The following is a 17,950-nucleotide window of genomic DNA, read 5'->3' as shown; positions in this document are numbered from 1 at the left end:
GGAAAATCTGTATAATACATACGTACAATACGTATACTGTATCTAGTCGTACGTACGGGGCACAAGTACAATATAGATGCTGCCTCGGGGTTGAACGCAAGAAACACACGTACAGAACGTATACTGCATACTTCTTGAAATTATGCTCCGTCCTGATAGTCAGTGAGTGTCGTCATTATTAACCCACATGCTACATACGATCCTGACGTCACAAAGCTAGATATTACCTCCGTATATACTTGTTACTGCAGATGACGTCACACGAATGACGTCATTGCACTTATGCAGACAGTATGTATAATACATACTTTTTCAGCTATACGTTTGCTGCAGGATGTTATATACGGTTGTACGTTAAGTCCAGAAACTACAGGAATTACGAATGTAACCTACGTTTTTAAGTATGCCACCTACATTTTTTTTTCTCAGTGCAGGGTGCGAATCACCGGGCGGATGAGGGGGATTTTCCCCTTCAATCACGTTTTGTTCCTCCCAAAGAAGTCAGCTGAAGTATCCCCACCAGGGATGCTCGCTTTCCCCCCAAACTATGCAACTCCAAATTTCAATGATTTTTGTCATTTCTTGTAAGTTTAATCTTCTAGCTGTACTTCGAAATGATCGATGCAACTATTCAGTTTTGGTCATTTCTACTTACAAGGGACATCACCCAATTGTCCGTCTCCGATTTGAATGAAATTTTTGTTGCTGATAGAGGACATATAGTCATTACTTGTGATGACAGACATTTTTGCTATGGTGTATGTTTTCTATTTTTTAATAATTTTTAAAGGTTGTGATGTGGTTAATAGAGATTACTGCAGAAGTCCCTTACTACCCTTTGTAAATGGAGTGTTAATGGAAGAACAAGCATGTAGATACGTATAGGGCCTAGGAGAAGTCGTATGGTACGTATAATCTTGATGGCAGCCATCTTGAAATCCGCCATTTTGAATTAAGGTCAAGTTTTTTAAATGGGAATAGGGTAATATGATACATAATTTCGGGCTAGAATTTAATCAGAAAGACAATGAAGAAGTCAGTTTTAAGATGCGCCCATTTGGTGAAAAGTTACAGGCATATTAATTGTTTATACTTACTCTGTGCGTAAGTCCCTTACCTCCGCTTCTAACCCGCGTATTAATGATAATAAGTGGATAAATGTTTAGGTAATACATATTATGCCTAGAGGGAAGTGATATGATAAGGGTATCATTGACGGCAGCCATCTTGAAATCCGCCATTTTGAATTAAATTGAAGTTTTGAAAACTGAAAACCATAGCATGTGGCACCAAATTTTAATAGTAAATTTTCCCCAAAAGCCAATGGTATGCTTATTTTTGTTTTATAGTTAACCAGTATGAATTTATGACGATGTGATGTAAAGAAATACAAATGAAATTATAAGAAATTGTTGTAACACGAACTCAAAATTATCATGAAATGTAGCCTACATGTTGCGCAAACGACAAACAGTACTTTTTAAAAAAATAAATACAACTTTAGAATTTTAAAAGAACAGCAGCAATGATAGAAAATATCAAAGAGACATAATATGGCTCTTCCCAACACACTGTTTGTACCATGAAAAAAATATGAAAACAGGTAACTTGTTTATAAAGAGGTGTAACTTAATCGAGTTCCCGATCAATACTGATTATAAATCTTACTAACATGAACCATCGACAACAATAGCTAGAAAACGAATGACTTTTTTGTCTGACTAGCTAAAATATTGCCATAGAAAATAAATAAATAAATAAATATACAATAAACAAATAAATATAAAACAAAACAAAAGACCATTGATTTACACAACAATCATATTTCGTTTCCTCTTTTGAAGTGAATTCTCAACTTATTTCTCGTCTCCGGTATTGAATTCTCATCTACTGTCCGTTACAAGCAACGTCTCCGGTATTTCCTGAATGCAAAGTTGGAGTTCTTTCGTTCTGCAATGATTCATGTCAGTAAACGAGTTTTTGAAGGGCAGGTATAGGGAATAAATAATTACATTGCCTATGAAATTAATAATTACATGGTAAGTCTTCAAAAGTCAGAAAGATTGCTGGATGCTTATCCCAACACTATTCATGAACTGACAAATCGCAACTCTTAAAAAATGTAATAAATTTAGAAAACATGAGTCATGGAAACAATTGCAAAGTGCCAGTTGGAGTCTTAAAACATGCGATGAAAATGAGGAGTGTTGCCAATTTGAAAGATCGAATAATGGACGTTTCGTGCACATTAGAAGAGTCATAAATTCATACTGGTTAACTATAAAACAAAAATAAGCATACCATGGCTTTTGGGAAAAATTTACTATTAAAATTTGGTGCCACATGCTATGGTTTTCAGTTTTCAAAACTTCACTTTAATTCAAAATGGCGGATTTCAAGATGGCTGCCGTCAATGATACCCTTATCGTATCACTTCCCTCTAGGCATAATATGTATTACCTAAACATTTATCCACTTATTATCATTAATACGCGGGTTAGAAGCGGAGGGAAGGGACTTACGCACATAGTAAGTATAAACATTTAATATGCCTGTAAGTTTTCACCAAATGGGCGCATCTTAAAACTGACTTCACCATTGTCTTCCTGATTAAATTCTAGCCCGAAATTATGTATCATATTACCCTATTCCCATTTAAAAAACTTGACCTTAATTCAAAATGGCGGATTTCAAGATGGCTGCCATCAAGATCATACGTACCATACGACTTCTCCTAGGCCCTATACGTATCTACATGGTTGTTCTTCCACTAACACTCCATTTACAAAGGGTAGTAAGGGACTTCTGCAGTAATCTCTATTAACCACATCACAACCTTTAAAAATTATTAAAAAATAGAAAACATGCACCATGGCAAAAATTTCTGTCATCAGAAGTAATGAATACATGTCCTCTATCAGCAATAAAAATTTCATTGAAATCGGAGCCGGACAATTGGGTGATGTGCCTTGTTAGCACCTAATTGCCACTATTTTCAACATTGTTTAGTTGAACTATATTATTATGACTACGGTTGTTACTTGCAACTGTACATTCGTACACTTCAGTTCGTCATCGTTCGTGAATTTGAATGTACTAATTGTGTACAACAAAGCCACATTTGGTTTTATAAATGTTCTTAGCGGTTGGCCAAGAAGTAAACAAATACCTTCTTCCACCATACTTGGATAAGTTCGGACATGTCATATTCATCCTCTACATTTGTACCGATTATCATCTTATTTTAATTTTTGTTATAACATGTTATTTCATTTTCCAGTGTACTCTTTGTTAGCACATGGTCTTCATTCCCTAGTAGTTTGTGTGTATGCAACTCAACAGTTGCATTTAATTTGTGATAATTAGCATAGTAATCACTGCCTTTTACAGTTTACGGAAATGCACTTCTGAAACTGTACTCAAAATCTGAGATATAGATATTCTCTCGGAAGTATATGTTAACGTACACTCTGGGGATACGCTGCTAGTGAGCAGACATGTTAGTGAAAATGATTTTTAGATGAATAAGCGCATAATTGAAGATGTGTTTCAGCATGTGTTAATACGACTTGTTCTCCATGTCATTATCCGGGTCTGTATAAGTATTTCAACTGGAGCGGGTTTTTGAAGTTAACCCTTCATTTTTCCATCTTTCTTTTCGCCTTACAGTTTGCTGTCCACGCTAATAATGTCAGAAAAACTTCAATGTAATATTTTACTTTATTTGAATAACGTAGCCCATAGTGAATAAACTCATCTGCAACCTAACAGTAAAGTAATTGTAAGTGTTGACTTCCTGAGCCCCATCACGGAATCGATATTTGGAGAAAAAAGTCGTGAAGAGCGCAAACGGGGAGTAGAAGCATTAGCGGGGAGTAGAAGCACAAGCTCGAAATTTGAATTGAAAGATTTTAAATATTTGGCCTTCGATTTGACCTCGGTGTCAGAAACCGGGATCAGGAAACAATCCATTTCTTGTTTGATAGGCTAATATCTAGATTTTCTTTTTTTTTTAAAAAAAAAAGAAAGAAAAGAAAAACTATGTCAGGTTTAACTGATAATTTTAGTGATTTTCATAAGACTGAAGTATTTTTTTTTAACCTGTATGTAATAACGCAAAAGTGGAAGATTTCAATATGAGTGGAAAAATTAACAAATGCTTGTGATCATGGCGATCGCTCGGACCGAATTAACAACTAAATAAACCTTAGAGAGCTACGGGGACAAAAATGGGTACAACATTTAAACACGTTCAGAAAGGTTTGGTGGTGTGTGTCAGACAATATATACGTGCATAGTTTTTGTCGGTAAATTTATTAAATTAATAAATCTCTTATTTATTACAGATGTCATATATATTTTGTCCCCCCAATATGGATTATCTAATTCGCACACTGGTTACATCTGATCAATGCAGGTGTTTGTATCTACTTTTGAGCCACCCTGTATATTCAGTAAACCTGGGAATTGCCGTAGACATAAAACATAGTTGAGACTGTATTACACATTCATCGATAGATAAAAGTAATATATATTTAATTCCTATATATTTGTTAATATATAATGTTAACATATATAATGTTAATATATATGGTAAGGACTGGGCAGATGGACGGTGGGGGCAGACGGTGAGTTGAGTCGTGTATGGTGTTTGGTTATAGTTCGTGCTTCACATCGCAGGAGTAGAATTCACTGAATATCGTATGCGAAGAAATCGGCAACTATTGCGAAGAAATCGGCAACAATTGCACAGAAGTAAGTGTCCCAAAACGTGATTTCTAAAAACTAAACTTCAAAAATTAAATATTTGACAAGGAAGGAAAATTGCTAAACATTCGCGGGAAGAGCAGCAGAGAATAGATGGATAGTCACACGCATCACTAGAGTAAATGAAGGTTGTGTGCCATCTATTGAGTACGGTCACAAATATTTGAAACCAATGTGTGTGCGGGGCAGACGGACACGCAATTAGCGGGGCAAACGGACAGTGACATAAATGGTTAGTATGAAGTAGAAAAACAATATTTCTGTGTATGTATATTACTTAAGAAGTTTGTTGTTAATACTACCATTTCTGCCAAAAATGGTACGTTATCGATCTCGTACAATACACAGATGCAAATAGGAAAATGAGTCCATAGCCGCTGTTGTTAGAGCCGTACGTGAAGACAAGATGCCTCTATCCACTGTATCGACAACTTTCAATGTCCCTCGTAATACACTACGACGACGCGTTATGTCATCGCACAGAATCCGAAAGTTTGGAAATCATACAACATTCTCAGCACAGCAGAAAATGAATTAGGAAGCATCTACTTGCCTTGGACGAAATGGGATTTGGGTTAACTCTATGCGAATTACAAAGTTGTCTTACAACTTTACTGTTGAAGACAAATACAAACACATATTCAATAATGATGCAAAAATGGCTGGTAAAGATTGGGAGTATGGTTTCGTACAACGTCACAAAACACTTAGTGCGCGTGTAGCGCAATCATTGTCCTATGCTGCAGCTAGAAGTTTAACTCGTTCAAACGATATCTCGAGGGAGAAGATTGGGTAATGTGTACAGGTTGTTTTTTCTGGTTCCATGTATAATGTGATCCAAATGGTCATGATGCACACTTTGTACGCATTCATTGTAACAGTGTTAGTAGTTTATAAACTGTAACTGTCCGTTTGCCCCACCCCATGGGGCATATGGACATCTTGCACCCTTGTATACTAATTGTTCAATATACCAATGACTAATTGACAAACTGATTTCTTTGTTATACTTTTACTTTGTACAAAGCTTACAAACCAGAAATATCTTGAGTTCTCTTCGATCGTATTCATACAAGCAACAGAAAACTGCTTAGCATGTCCGTTTGCCCCGTCTTTACCATAATGTTACAAATCTATGTTAACGAAGTTAGATGTTGGGAACTTTTTATCATAAATGAAGATCGACCTATCACAGATTGAATCGAAAAATTTTGAGTCTGTGGAAAGGGAGGACTAGTGTGTATTTGGCCTCCAACTAAATATAGTTATACACTTGGTTAGTAAAGTTGATCAAACGTTAAAAGTTGTTGATCATACCTGATCAAATGATGATCAAATGAATAATACAATAGAGTGTCGAATCAGAGGTGGAAAGGAGTAGGGCCATACAAAAAGGTACACGAGTACCGTTATGTGGTTGATTTATTTTGGAAAGTTCGTGCCCTCTTTTTTGACTGTGAATACGTGTATGCACCGTTTTGGCAGGTTCATGTCCTCTTTTTGAGTGTGAATACGTGTATGCAGACGTTTGAATATTGGATATTTTTAAAAAGAAAATAATAATGAAAATTTAAATTTGAATTTTAATTGGTTCGATTTGAATTAAATCTGATCATGTGTTAGTTGATTAGAATATTGGTACATATTATGAAACGTTATTCTGTATCACTTACTTCCGTATCACTGATTAAATTAATAATACTGAATATATTTACATTGAGATCAAGACCCGCGTTTGAAACTCGTATTATACAGATGGTTTTTGACTAATAGAAAGTTACATTGAGATCAAGACCCCCGTTCGAATCTCGTTTTATACAGATGGTTTTTGACTAACAGAAACTTACATTGAGATCAAGACCCGCGTTGAATTTTGTATTATACAGATGGTTTTTTGACTAATAGAAACTCACATTGAGATCAAGACCCCGTTCGAATTTCGTATTATGCAGATGTTTTTTGAGTAATAGAAACTCACATTGAGATGAAGACCCCCGTTCGAATCTCGTATTATACAGATGGTTTTTGACTAATAGAAACTCACATTGAGATGAAGACCCCCGTTCGAATTTCGTATTATACAGATAGTTTTGACTAACAAAAACTCACATTGAGATATGTAACTTGGAAAAATGAAATATTTGAGTTTCATGGTGATTGCTTCCATTTTTTTCCTGTTCAATCAGTTCATTAGAAGTTTCTTGTAAAAATTTCTCATGGGAAGTTGTTGTTGTTGTTAATTATTTTATAAAAGCTCTTGAAAAATATATATTATGAAAGTTTATTTGGTGGATCCTGGGATTGAACCCGGGACTCTTAGCACCAGAGGTGAACGCTGTATGAGAGAATTATTGCAATCCCCATATGTAACTTGGAGAGAAAAAAAAATAACATTTGGGAGATGGAAAAATGTATGTGGATTGAATAGTTTATTTATTTCGTTTATATTCATTTTTATTGATTTTGTTCTTGGCTTTTAGTTAACTCACTTCGTATAGCATGTTTCTAAGTTTCAAATGGAGAGAGACCGAATGGTTCTTTCGTCTCTCACAGAGGCTATCTTAGAAATGAACAGTCAGTGTTATTTTGCAAAAGGATTTGCTTCCGGGTAGGGGGAAGTATGCACGCTTTCCCCTGCTTCCGTTAGAAAATAGCTGAAATCCGAGTAGCGACACACTTAATTTCCTTTGTGCGGTATGTGTGTGTGAACTTGCATACCTATACAGTGTCATTGCACTTTCTACTTTTATTCCCCCTTTCCCCCTGTGTACTGAAACAACTTCCATTAACCATGATTGACATCGACTTACTTATCTGCATTGATGAAGACAGATAGATAGACATTTAACGATTGGGACATGTAGAACCATTTTTTTCCTCCCTTCACAAGTTGTTATGAACAAATACTTGAATGTATTTTTGGCGATATCTCATTTTAGCAACGTGAAAGTTTTACCTGTAACACATTTCCTTTAATTAGTTGAGAAAGTGCGTATATTTGAGTAATCATTTGAGAACCGTACGCTATGTTGTAGCTGTACATGCGGCATTTCGACAGCTTGTCGTGAATAAGGAAAAATGGTAGCTTTTCCTTGAAAGGTCATTTACTGTTAAGATGCCTACCACGGTTGATGAACTTGTAAATAAAAATTTTTAGATTTCCTGCTGGAGGACTGAATACTTAATAACTTGAACGTGTCGATTTTTAAACATGATGAATAATGATCGATACCCGTTATGAACTTTTAGCTTTATAACCAAAAAAAGAAGGAAAAATTATGTACATTGAACGTTATCGGACATGTTCACTTTATCTATAATTAATGAAAAGCATTACGAAAAACGGTTTTTGAAACATGATGAAAAGATGTTAGAGGGGGAGCACATTGAAATGCTTTATAAATATTCACGGAAATAAAGATGATTTTATTATTATTTAGACAATGCACGAGTGCATTTTGAAGAAGCTTATTTGTTGTGTGTATTAAAGTTTTTTGGTCTTTGATTCTGACGGTTAGAAGTAAGTTTGATTTAAGGTGAGAATCATTTAACTTTTTTAATGCTAAAGTTGCTTGTATTACTCACTTAATCATAATGGAAGTTTGTGACTAATTATTTTCGAACCACACGATTTGCTTTTGAGAAATTGAACTTTGGACTAATTGCATTGTAGCTCTATCAGGAAATGAACTCGGAACCATTTGTAATAAATGCAAGAGGATTAGAAACTGTGCCAGGCCGGGACCAGTGGAAATGTAATTCCGATTTTCTAATGGCAAAGTTGCTTGTATTACTCACTTAATCATAATGGAAGTTTCGTGACTAATTATTTCCGATCCACACGAATTGCATTCGTAGCTGTACTAGGAAATGAACTCGGGACTATTTGTATTGTAACTCGATTAGAAATTGAACCTAGGACCATTTTGTAATAAATGCAAGAGGATTAGAAACTGTGTTAGGCGGGGCCAGGGGAAATGTAATTTCGATTTTTTATTACTAAAGTTTATTATTATTATTATTATTATTATTATTATTATTATTATTATTATTATTATTATTATTATTATTATTATTATTATTATTATTATTGTAGGAGTACATATTTTGGGGGAGTTGAGATATTTTACTTAAGAATATATGAATGAACATTTGCAAGATGAATATACTTCCCTTTCTCCCTTAAGAACCGCCACTTTGATTTTACCAATGGCTAAAGACGTATCATTTACTTTTAGAGTTTTATTTGCTTAATTATAGTGTGCTTAATTACAATATGTTTGATTGATTTGTTACGAATTTTAACTGTAATGCATATTGTTACACCGATTGTGTACTGAAATATGAGCACTTTACAGTTTAAAAACACTTACACACGATATATGTACGCACTACAGATGGGCTTGAACTAAACTAAGGTGTAATTTAAAAATTTGCCGTTAGAGGAGTTTACACGCTTGACCGAAGAGGAGCGTCAGTTATGTTACTTTCAGCAGGACGGTGCAACATGCCACACATCAGCTGCATCATTGTCCCTTGTGCATGAGATGTTTACACCAGAGAGGACAATCAGCAAAGGCTTGTGGCCTCCTCGGTCACCAGACTTGTCCACGTGTGACTTTTACTTATGGGGACTGTCAAAGGGAAGAGTATACGAAACAAATCCACACACAATTGAAGAACTCAAGACCAGGATCCAGGATGTCACCAATAGCATTACAACACAAGAACTGACAAGGGTATATATGAATCTCCTCAATCGTGCTCACATGTGTGTTGAAGTGGGCAGAGGACACTTTCAGCACCTGCTGTGAGGCTGCTGTGAAGGTGAGTAGTCATATTCAATACATTACATTTCATTTATGTGTTGTAGTTAATCATATTCAATACATTACATTTCATTTTATGTGTTCACTTTACGGGCCGGTTTTACGTGCCGCACCCTGTAGCATGGGACCCTTTTAGCTACGCTCCCCTAGATTTTAGCAGTATTAAAAATAGATTGAACATATATTGTATTAGAGCAAAATGAAATTACGTAAGGCTATTCGTAGCATGTTTCTCCAACTGAGGGGTTTTTGCTCGTTAGCTATGTTACCCCTAATTTTAACAATATTAAAAAATAGATTGATTGTACACTGTAATGCTGCATGAGAGTGCTATGTCCAAGTGAAAAGGGGTTTTTGCGCGTTAGCTAGGTACCCAACAAGTGGGTGGGCTTTTTTTCGGATAGGTAAATGTTGTTATGCATTGGTAATAAACGTATACTATAATAGCATGATGGATATGTCCAACTGATGGGCTCTGTGTTGGTAGGTAGGTAGGTCCACCTTAGGGCTTCGTAAGACATTGAACATGTGTTGGATTACTGATAGAAGAAGCTATGCCCCACAAAGTATATTTTATTGACAGAACACAATTGCGAGAAGGGTTTATACCACTTATTTAATGTAATATTGCAATTATTTTTATTATTAGTAGTATTTTTTACGGTTTAAAAAAGAAATGTAGCATACTTTACCTTTAAAATACAGAAATATATTCGGGACCAACGACGATATATGTCTGCATTACAGATGGGCTTGAACTGAACTAAGGTGTAATTTAGAATTTTCCCGCTAGGTGTCATACAAAAATCTTTGAGTTTTACGTCCCACGGTTATGCCGGTTAGGCTAAAGGAGACGGTGATTATGAGAAATGAATGAAATGGTGGAATGAAGAAAGTGGGAGGAAACGGGAGAATCCCGAGAAAACCCACGCACACGGTATTTGTCCACCACAAAGTTCACTTGGCGGGAGCAGGGTTTGAACCCGAGACCTTATGCACCAGAGGTGAACGCTCTACCACTGAGCCACCGCGGCCTCAAAGATGTCATACAAGTACAGTTGTTAGTATATTTGATTTTGTATTAAAGTAATTAAAAAAATGATAATTTCTTAGGAAAACAAATGTTTGAAAACAATTATATAGGTACAATATACCAGGTTATTCGAAGAAAGAAAAAAATAAGTATAGAAGAAATGTAATTTTACTGTTTTAATATGGTTATTGAAAACACACACAATTTTATTTTTGTTTATCCTTGAAAGAATATTTATAAGTTTAAATTGATATAGAGATGCATACGAAAACCGATATACATTTTGTTTGTTCATTTATGACCGATTCAAGGCTTGAACTAAAGACACTAGACATATGAAACGAACACATTTTCACTTTTAATAAATTACTTTGAGTTTGTTCGGGTGGAAATTTGATTTGCCATGTGCGAGATTTTTTCTGTATTTATACACTGAAATAACTTAATTTGTTTAGCCCGTTAGATTTTGAGGGCTGAGTATACTTTTTGGGAAATGGAGTGAAAGATATATTCAAGTATTACAGAATACATTTGAATGGAGAAAAACTTTACTTGAATATCCTATAGCTATTTGGATTGGAATGATATTGAATAAAACCCGAGATTAAATATGATGCTTACCATTGAAAATTAATTTCCGAGCCTTTGCTGCGTTGCCGGTGTAGGGAATTTAAGTTAGCTTTGATTATACGCGTAGGCACACCCGGAATTTGAACCCGCATTCCGGTGTAGGGAATTTAAGGTGAGTTTGCGCACGTAGGTCCGCGCGGGAATTGAACCCGCACCCCGGTGTTAAGGTATGTTTGTTTACGCGCGTAGGCTCGCACGGGAATTAAACTTGTACGCCTTAGCACGAAAGGCAACAACATTAAGAACTATGGCATGCAAAACCTGTAGTTGAGAATGCAGACATGTTTGCAGTAAAGATGGTAGCCTTAGTGAATATGCTACGTGATATCAGGGTTTTGTTTGCAGCAAAGGCTGAAGCATTAGCGCTTAGAACATGCCGAACCAGTGGAAATTAAATTTGGACTCACTTTTACCAAAGGCGAAATATTTAACGTAGAACCTTTAGGTTACAACCGGAAATTGAACTCAAGTTTGCTACCACCAAACATTAAAATATTAGCGCCTGAATTTTTACGTGGCAGATGTTATTCACGAACATATTGTAAGATTTATTATCGGTAGCTTAATTTCAGTTAACCAAAGCGTTCAGCAGCAATGCTATATGAGACGTGAACCTATTAGCGATCATTGGAAAATGAACTCGAAAACTTTGGGACGTAGGCTAACGGATAAGTTTGTTGTTTCGTTCAGTAGCGTGGCTATATGAGACGTGGATTTACACAAAGTTTAACTTTATGAGCGTTTAACTTAGACATACGAAGAAATCTTTTTTTATTTGGTAATCGTAAAAACAACTTAAACAAAATAAAGTAGCACCCCTTAGATTTGGTATTGCAAGCTAGGAATATATTTTGTATAAAAAGAATTATTATAATTGATACTAATTACAGTTTTTATTTTCTTTATTTTGCAGAAGAATGGAACCACATCCAAGTACTTCCGCCGCCTCCCCCTCCTCCTCTTCGTCGCGCCACATCCAGTGGTTCAATAAGATGGAAGAATTATTGGATGTGGTCGAAGGAAGAAAAAGAAGGAGAAGAGAGGAAGAGGGGAGAAACAAGTTAAGTAAAAATAAGCTGAAAAGGTATTTACCAGTGGTGGAAGTGATACCAGTGGGACAGATAGCAGCACCGCCATTGGAACCGGCAGTAGCAATGGAGCCGGTACTAGTAACATCAACGATGGAACCGGGAGTAGGAACACCGTCAATGGAACCGGCAGTAGAAGAAGTGATACCAGTGGGGCAAATAGTAACATCGCCAATGGAACCAGCAGTACTGGCACCAGTGGGGGAGGGGGGAAATGATGACTTAATGCTATTATATGATGGGGAGGACGATATTTTAATGAAATTGTATGAAAAATGGGAGAGACTCGAAAAAATAAAAAACTAAAAGAAAAACATTTCAAATAAAAATGTAAAAAAAGTGAAAATAAAAGTGATTTTGTGGGTGAAGGGTAAATATGAGTTTTCTTTCCTTTGAATGTTTAAACCTGCTTAACAAAGGTAATAAATGTCTAACTTTTTTTTTCTTTCCGGGTCATATTGAACTTATATTGCTGAATATTGTATAATAAAACATAGATACCTTTTATTAACAGTAACGTTTTGAAGCATGGAAAGGATATTTTGAGAATAAGGATTGTTGTTAGATTTTTTTTAAAAAAGCAGGAAAAAATCTTTATGCTTTTCAGTACGATGCACTATTTAGTTAACAGTTACCAATGAAAAGATTTTAAAAAATATGCTGTAGGGTCTACCATAAATAAATTGATTTCCCTTCAGTTTCAAATTGCACTTGAGTTTTCAAGATAATTAGTTTGTTTTCCTTTTTTTAACCAATATACATAGTTGTAGGGTGAAACAAACTTATTGAGATATTTGCTGTGTTCATATTTCATAAAAAAGAATTAAAACAAGGTATACTGAATAACATAGTATACTGAAAGAGAAATTTTTGAATTTTACTTCTTGGTTAACTCAGATTAAATCCGTTTAAGATGACTGAATAAATAAAATACAGGTAGTGAAAACTGGGAGGAAACGGGAGAATTTTGAGAAGTTTTATGCAGACAAGTTAAAAGAATTTGAAAACTTTTCTTCTGTGAACACTAAAATGTACTTGGTACCAGGGAACATACATTGAGATCAGTTTTTTATTCCTTGAATAATTAACTAGGTATTTCTTTTCGGGTTTGAAGATGTGGATTTGCGACCTACGGCATTTTATATGAAATTTTGTGCAAAAACACGATAATGTCCAGCTATCTAAGGTAAAGTATGGATGAACGGTTTCAATGTAAAAGAACAAATTGTAACATGTATGTTAATTAAGATATCATTTATCCACATGGATCATAGAAGAACTTGAAAAAAAATGAAATGAAATGGAGTCCCTACACTTAGCCTACGGTGATTTGTTGTATTATAGCTTGTATAAAAGCTCTTAGAAACTTTATAAAAAGAAAGAAAGCGACCCTGAAAAACAGCCACACAGTGTTTACTCACCACAAAATTCAAAACTTGATACTTGTCATGAAAATGTTCAAATAATTGGAGTAAGCTAGGATCGAATGAGTAACCCCAACCACCAAATGTGAGCGCTTTACCACTGACCCACCGCAGTCCCCAAAGAAGAAGAAGAAGAAGAAGAAGAACTTCAGTTCAGTTCAGTTTAGATACTTAATGCTGCCATCACAACTACGTTTTTTAAAAAAAATCAGAATATTTTCTTTGTGCAGCAAGGAATAGAACTCTCAATATTTGTGAAGATTAAATGGAAACTGTCTCTTTGAAATAAAAAAATTACTTACTTACTTACTATGGTATCTGTGTACGCTTAACTATGAAATTATCTTGAATAATAAATGAAATGAAATCTTTGAGTCCCACAATTATGTCAGTTAGGGTAAAGAGACGGTGAGTATAAGTAATGAATCTTTTATATTGCTTCGCTTTACAAAGAAAGCTGTTGAAAAATATATAGAAAGTGGGAGGAAACAGGAGAATCCCGAAAAACTTACGAGCACGCTGTTTGTTAAGCACAATTTATAAAAATAAATCCAAAGTTTGTCATGAAAATGTTGAAATAATTGGCGCGAGCGGGGATCGAATCAGGGACCCAAGCAGTGGAAATGAACGCTCTACCACTGAGCCATTATGGTCCCGCTATGGCAAATGAATACCTAATGAAAAAAGTCTAACTAGCACCGAAAAACTAACATTGAACTTTTGCCACCATAGTAAACACCATAATTGTGTAAAACATGAAAGTATCTTTTTTTATTTTATTGGATTGCTCAGAGAAATTGTATTCCAAAACTGTTAAAATTGATTGTAAATCATGGGACTGACTTGTTATCAAAGAATAAAAGTTTGGTCTTGAGAATCGATAAGAAAATAATACTGATCTATGGCTAACGTACTAATAGATTTATTATCAAATCTTTGGAAAACTTTGGACAAATCCTTTCTGTTTTAAACAGTACATAAGTAATAAGTAGACAGTCCAAAGGTAAGGTTAACGAACAATGTGTGTCAAATAAGTAAGATTAATACGTACTAAAAGATGGTTGTTTTCAAGAACTTGAACTGAAAATTGTTTCTAGCAGTCTTCTTTTTAAAACAAGTGGGTAAATGAATAAATGAAATGATAGGAAAGGTAACATAAGTGGTGGAGATTAAGTTTAGTTGACTTTTGTTTAGTTTACCTCCCCTTGGAACAGCAAGGAGTATTTTACATAATTTCACAAAGTTATTGTTATTGCTCGTGAAGAAAAGTGCAAATATGATGATCTCCTACAGGTAATTGAACCCGGGTCTACCACCCCGATGGTATGTACGCTATACGCTTAGCAAAGAGGGGGAGGAAGCTCATGCTGGAGATTGAATTTAATTCAATACATTAGAGATGTATAACCTACTGCATTTACATAAAAAGCTATTTGAATTAGTAAATGATCTTTGAATATGTATCATATAGACATGAAAAAGAAGAAAGAGACCTGAAAGATATGACAAATAAATAGGAAATAAATCAGGGATTACTTGTACAAATAAACTCTAGTTTCATGAAACTTCAGATATAACGATTTTGTGAAACAGTTTACTAAAAAAATTCTGAAACGAATTGAATTTTTTCTTTCCTAAGCTTTTAGTATATAAAACTATTTGCCTACATAATGAAAATTTAGTCAAAATGAACATTTACAGGAATTCCTAGCACTGGTCAAATACATGATTCAGGTTTCAGTTCTAACATATATCAACAACTTACTACATGGATTGTCTACAAGAATAATATGATAACACTTAGCACTTAGCCTTAACACTTAGCGAGTTTTCGATAGCATTTGTTCCTCCCTATTGTACATCGTACTTTATCTGTACACATATTTTGAGCGATAGTTCAATAGCTATTGTTTCATAATAACAAGTCTAATAAATTTTTCAAGCGTGGAGTACTCTGTAGATACGATGGTTCCACTCATTGCTAAAAGTTGTCAGAAAAGAAAGTAATCCACTGTGTCTTAAATGTAAGATAGCCAAAAGTATAGGATAGTCTAGTAGACAATGTTAAAATCTCTCCTTTAACTTTTTAAATGGATTATTTATCGATCAAGTCAAATTGGCACAATGCGTTGGAATCCGACAGTCTAATTAAAACAAGCAAATGCAAAGGATGTATTGGTGTTCAGGTATCGTGATTTCTAATTAATGATCTAAATGTCAATATATAGAAATTCAAGCAAAACGGGTAAACGGTATGGGTGACTTTCTCTGTTGTAAAAAATGTTGCAAAGATGTGATATTCAAGCAAGCGTGGATAAACGACATGGGTGACTGTCTGTTGTAGAAAAAAACTGTTGCAAAAATGTGATATTCAAGTTAATCTGAATATGAGAATCACTTCATAATCATAAAAGAATAGAATCTAAAAATAATAGGGGGTGGAAACTATGAGTTTCACGTCTACCTTAAACTTCTTCAAACCTGTTTTCATTGGTTAATTTAAACAAGACAATACATCCCACGGTGAAAAGTATAAATACCACAGTTAAGAAAGGTGCATAAGAATAATCTTGTGCTGGTTGTAGTCGATGAAAAGATTTCTTCGTATGGTGGGCAGTGAAGATATTTGTGCCTAGTGTTTTAGAAAAATACATAAAAAACAATATTTTCTAAACTGTTTGAACAGAGCCTTCGTCTACTTTTTTCCCTTTGTAACTATTGAAGATTCGAACAGAAAAAATGTCTAATGCTGAAAACGTATGGGTCTGCTTCTGCGATAATATTCACATAACCATTCAGTGCTTAATAAATGCGTTTCAAATGTGGGAATCTAAAAGAAGAAGTATGCTTCTTTGCAGTGGATGTGCACGCGGATTAAAAGACGCAATAAACCATGACTGTATTCTGTTACATAAAAATATATTGAAAACAAAGTACTAAGTGTTGTTACGGACACGGATATACAGGATAAAAATTAGTATGAGTTTCAAACGATTCATGGCAATACTTTTAATAAGTTAGAACAGTTTTTTCATATATATGATGATGCCATTCATAATGATACATTTGTTAATCAACTGATAGAAATATTCTTGCAGAAAGATTTTAAGAAATTCTTAATTCAGAATAAAAACCATAGTGATAGTGATAGTGTTTGTGATTGAAAAATATGAAGAAATAATAGACGTATGGATGAAAATGTTACTCTTCTGTAGCTGTATTACATGTACAAACTGTGAAAAGGTACGCTTTGCCATGATTTTTTTCTGTGAACGTTACAACTAAATTTTACTCAAGTAAATATCTAAGAAAAAATAGTTACTGTGTAGTACAATACAGTGCAATGCAGTGCTATCATACTAAACATTTCTTCAGATATTTATGTAAATAAGTTGAAAATGTAGCGAAACAAAAATTGATTAACACAATACAGATTAAAAATCGTGTAGAAACCAATAAGTGTTTATAAATCTTAAGAAATGTGTCTTAAAAGTTTCATATTGCTGAATAAATGAAGACTTTATACTAATAATAATAAATCGGAGATTTTTTTTGTACTTTTGCAAACAATAATCGCAAAAGCCCACGGCTCCCAAAACTTTACGGACACTAGTTGTTAACTGATAATGTGCGTCTTCGTATAAAATGTAAATTTTTTACCACCCTTAATCCATGGATATATCGCATGAAATTTCCATGTCATTTGATTTGATTTTTTTCATACACATTAATTTGGTACTTGGGTGCGAGTTGGTTCTGTTTCTTTATTTTAATGGATCGGTATCATAAGAAGCTTCCCTTATTTATTAGCTCGTTTCATCGGAAGTTTGTTGTTTAAGTATTTCGAATCTATCAAAATTTGTTCTGTTGCATTTATTTCTAGTTTTATGGTTAGTTTCCTTGCTTGTTTCAACAAGCGTTTTGAATTGTTTTTCAATTTATACACTTGATTATACTTTTGATCAACCCTTGCCATACCCAGAATTACACTCTTTGGGAGGCAGTACACGTCCTTCTCCATAGGAAGTAACTTATCTTCCAAGAAGTCATCCAATCTTTAAGAGTTACCTCTTCCCTTCTGAAGATGCACACTATTTACCTCCAATTAGAATTTTCTCATTACTATTGAGATTGTTTCCCACTATGGAAAAGAGAACCTTTGGGTTCAATTCCGATTTT

The 17,950-nt window shown here is 34.5% G+C and overlaps 2 protein-coding genes across 3 annotated transcripts in view; one reads left to right on the top strand and one right to left on the bottom strand.

Moving 5' to 3' along the window:
- The window catches only part of LOC145693356 (uncharacterized), a 1,437,468-nt gene that overhangs the window by 443,805 nt on the left and 975,713 nt on the right, over positions 1–17,950 (bottom strand). The window lies entirely within an intron of this gene.
- LOC145693359 (uncharacterized) lies at positions 8,214–12,711 on the top strand. 2 transcript variants are annotated; one of them, XM_081769286.1, is made up of 2 exons: positions 8,214–8,303; positions 12,173–12,711. In XM_081769286.1, the coding sequence occupies exon 2, from the start codon at positions 12,177–12,179 to the stop codon at positions 12,651–12,653; it is 477 nt and encodes a 158-aa protein (XP_081625412.1). In that variant the 5' UTR covers positions 8,214–8,303; positions 12,173–12,176; the 3' UTR covers positions 12,654–12,711. The 2 variants fall into 2 exon arrangements, with proteins under 2 accessions (XP_081625412.1, XP_081625411.1); XM_081769285.1 differs by having other exon boundaries at positions 8,220–9,594.

This window comes from Thermobia domestica, chromosome 8 (genome assembly GCF_964235325.1).
Source record: "Thermobia domestica chromosome 8, izTheDome1.hap1.1, whole genome shotgun sequence".
NCBI classification, from domain to species: domain Eukaryota; kingdom Metazoa; phylum Arthropoda; class Insecta; order Zygentoma; family Lepismatidae; genus Thermobia; species Thermobia domestica.
The sequence above is the reverse complement of the archived record's forward strand: the minus strand, read 5'-3'. Positions and strand labels throughout refer to the sequence as shown.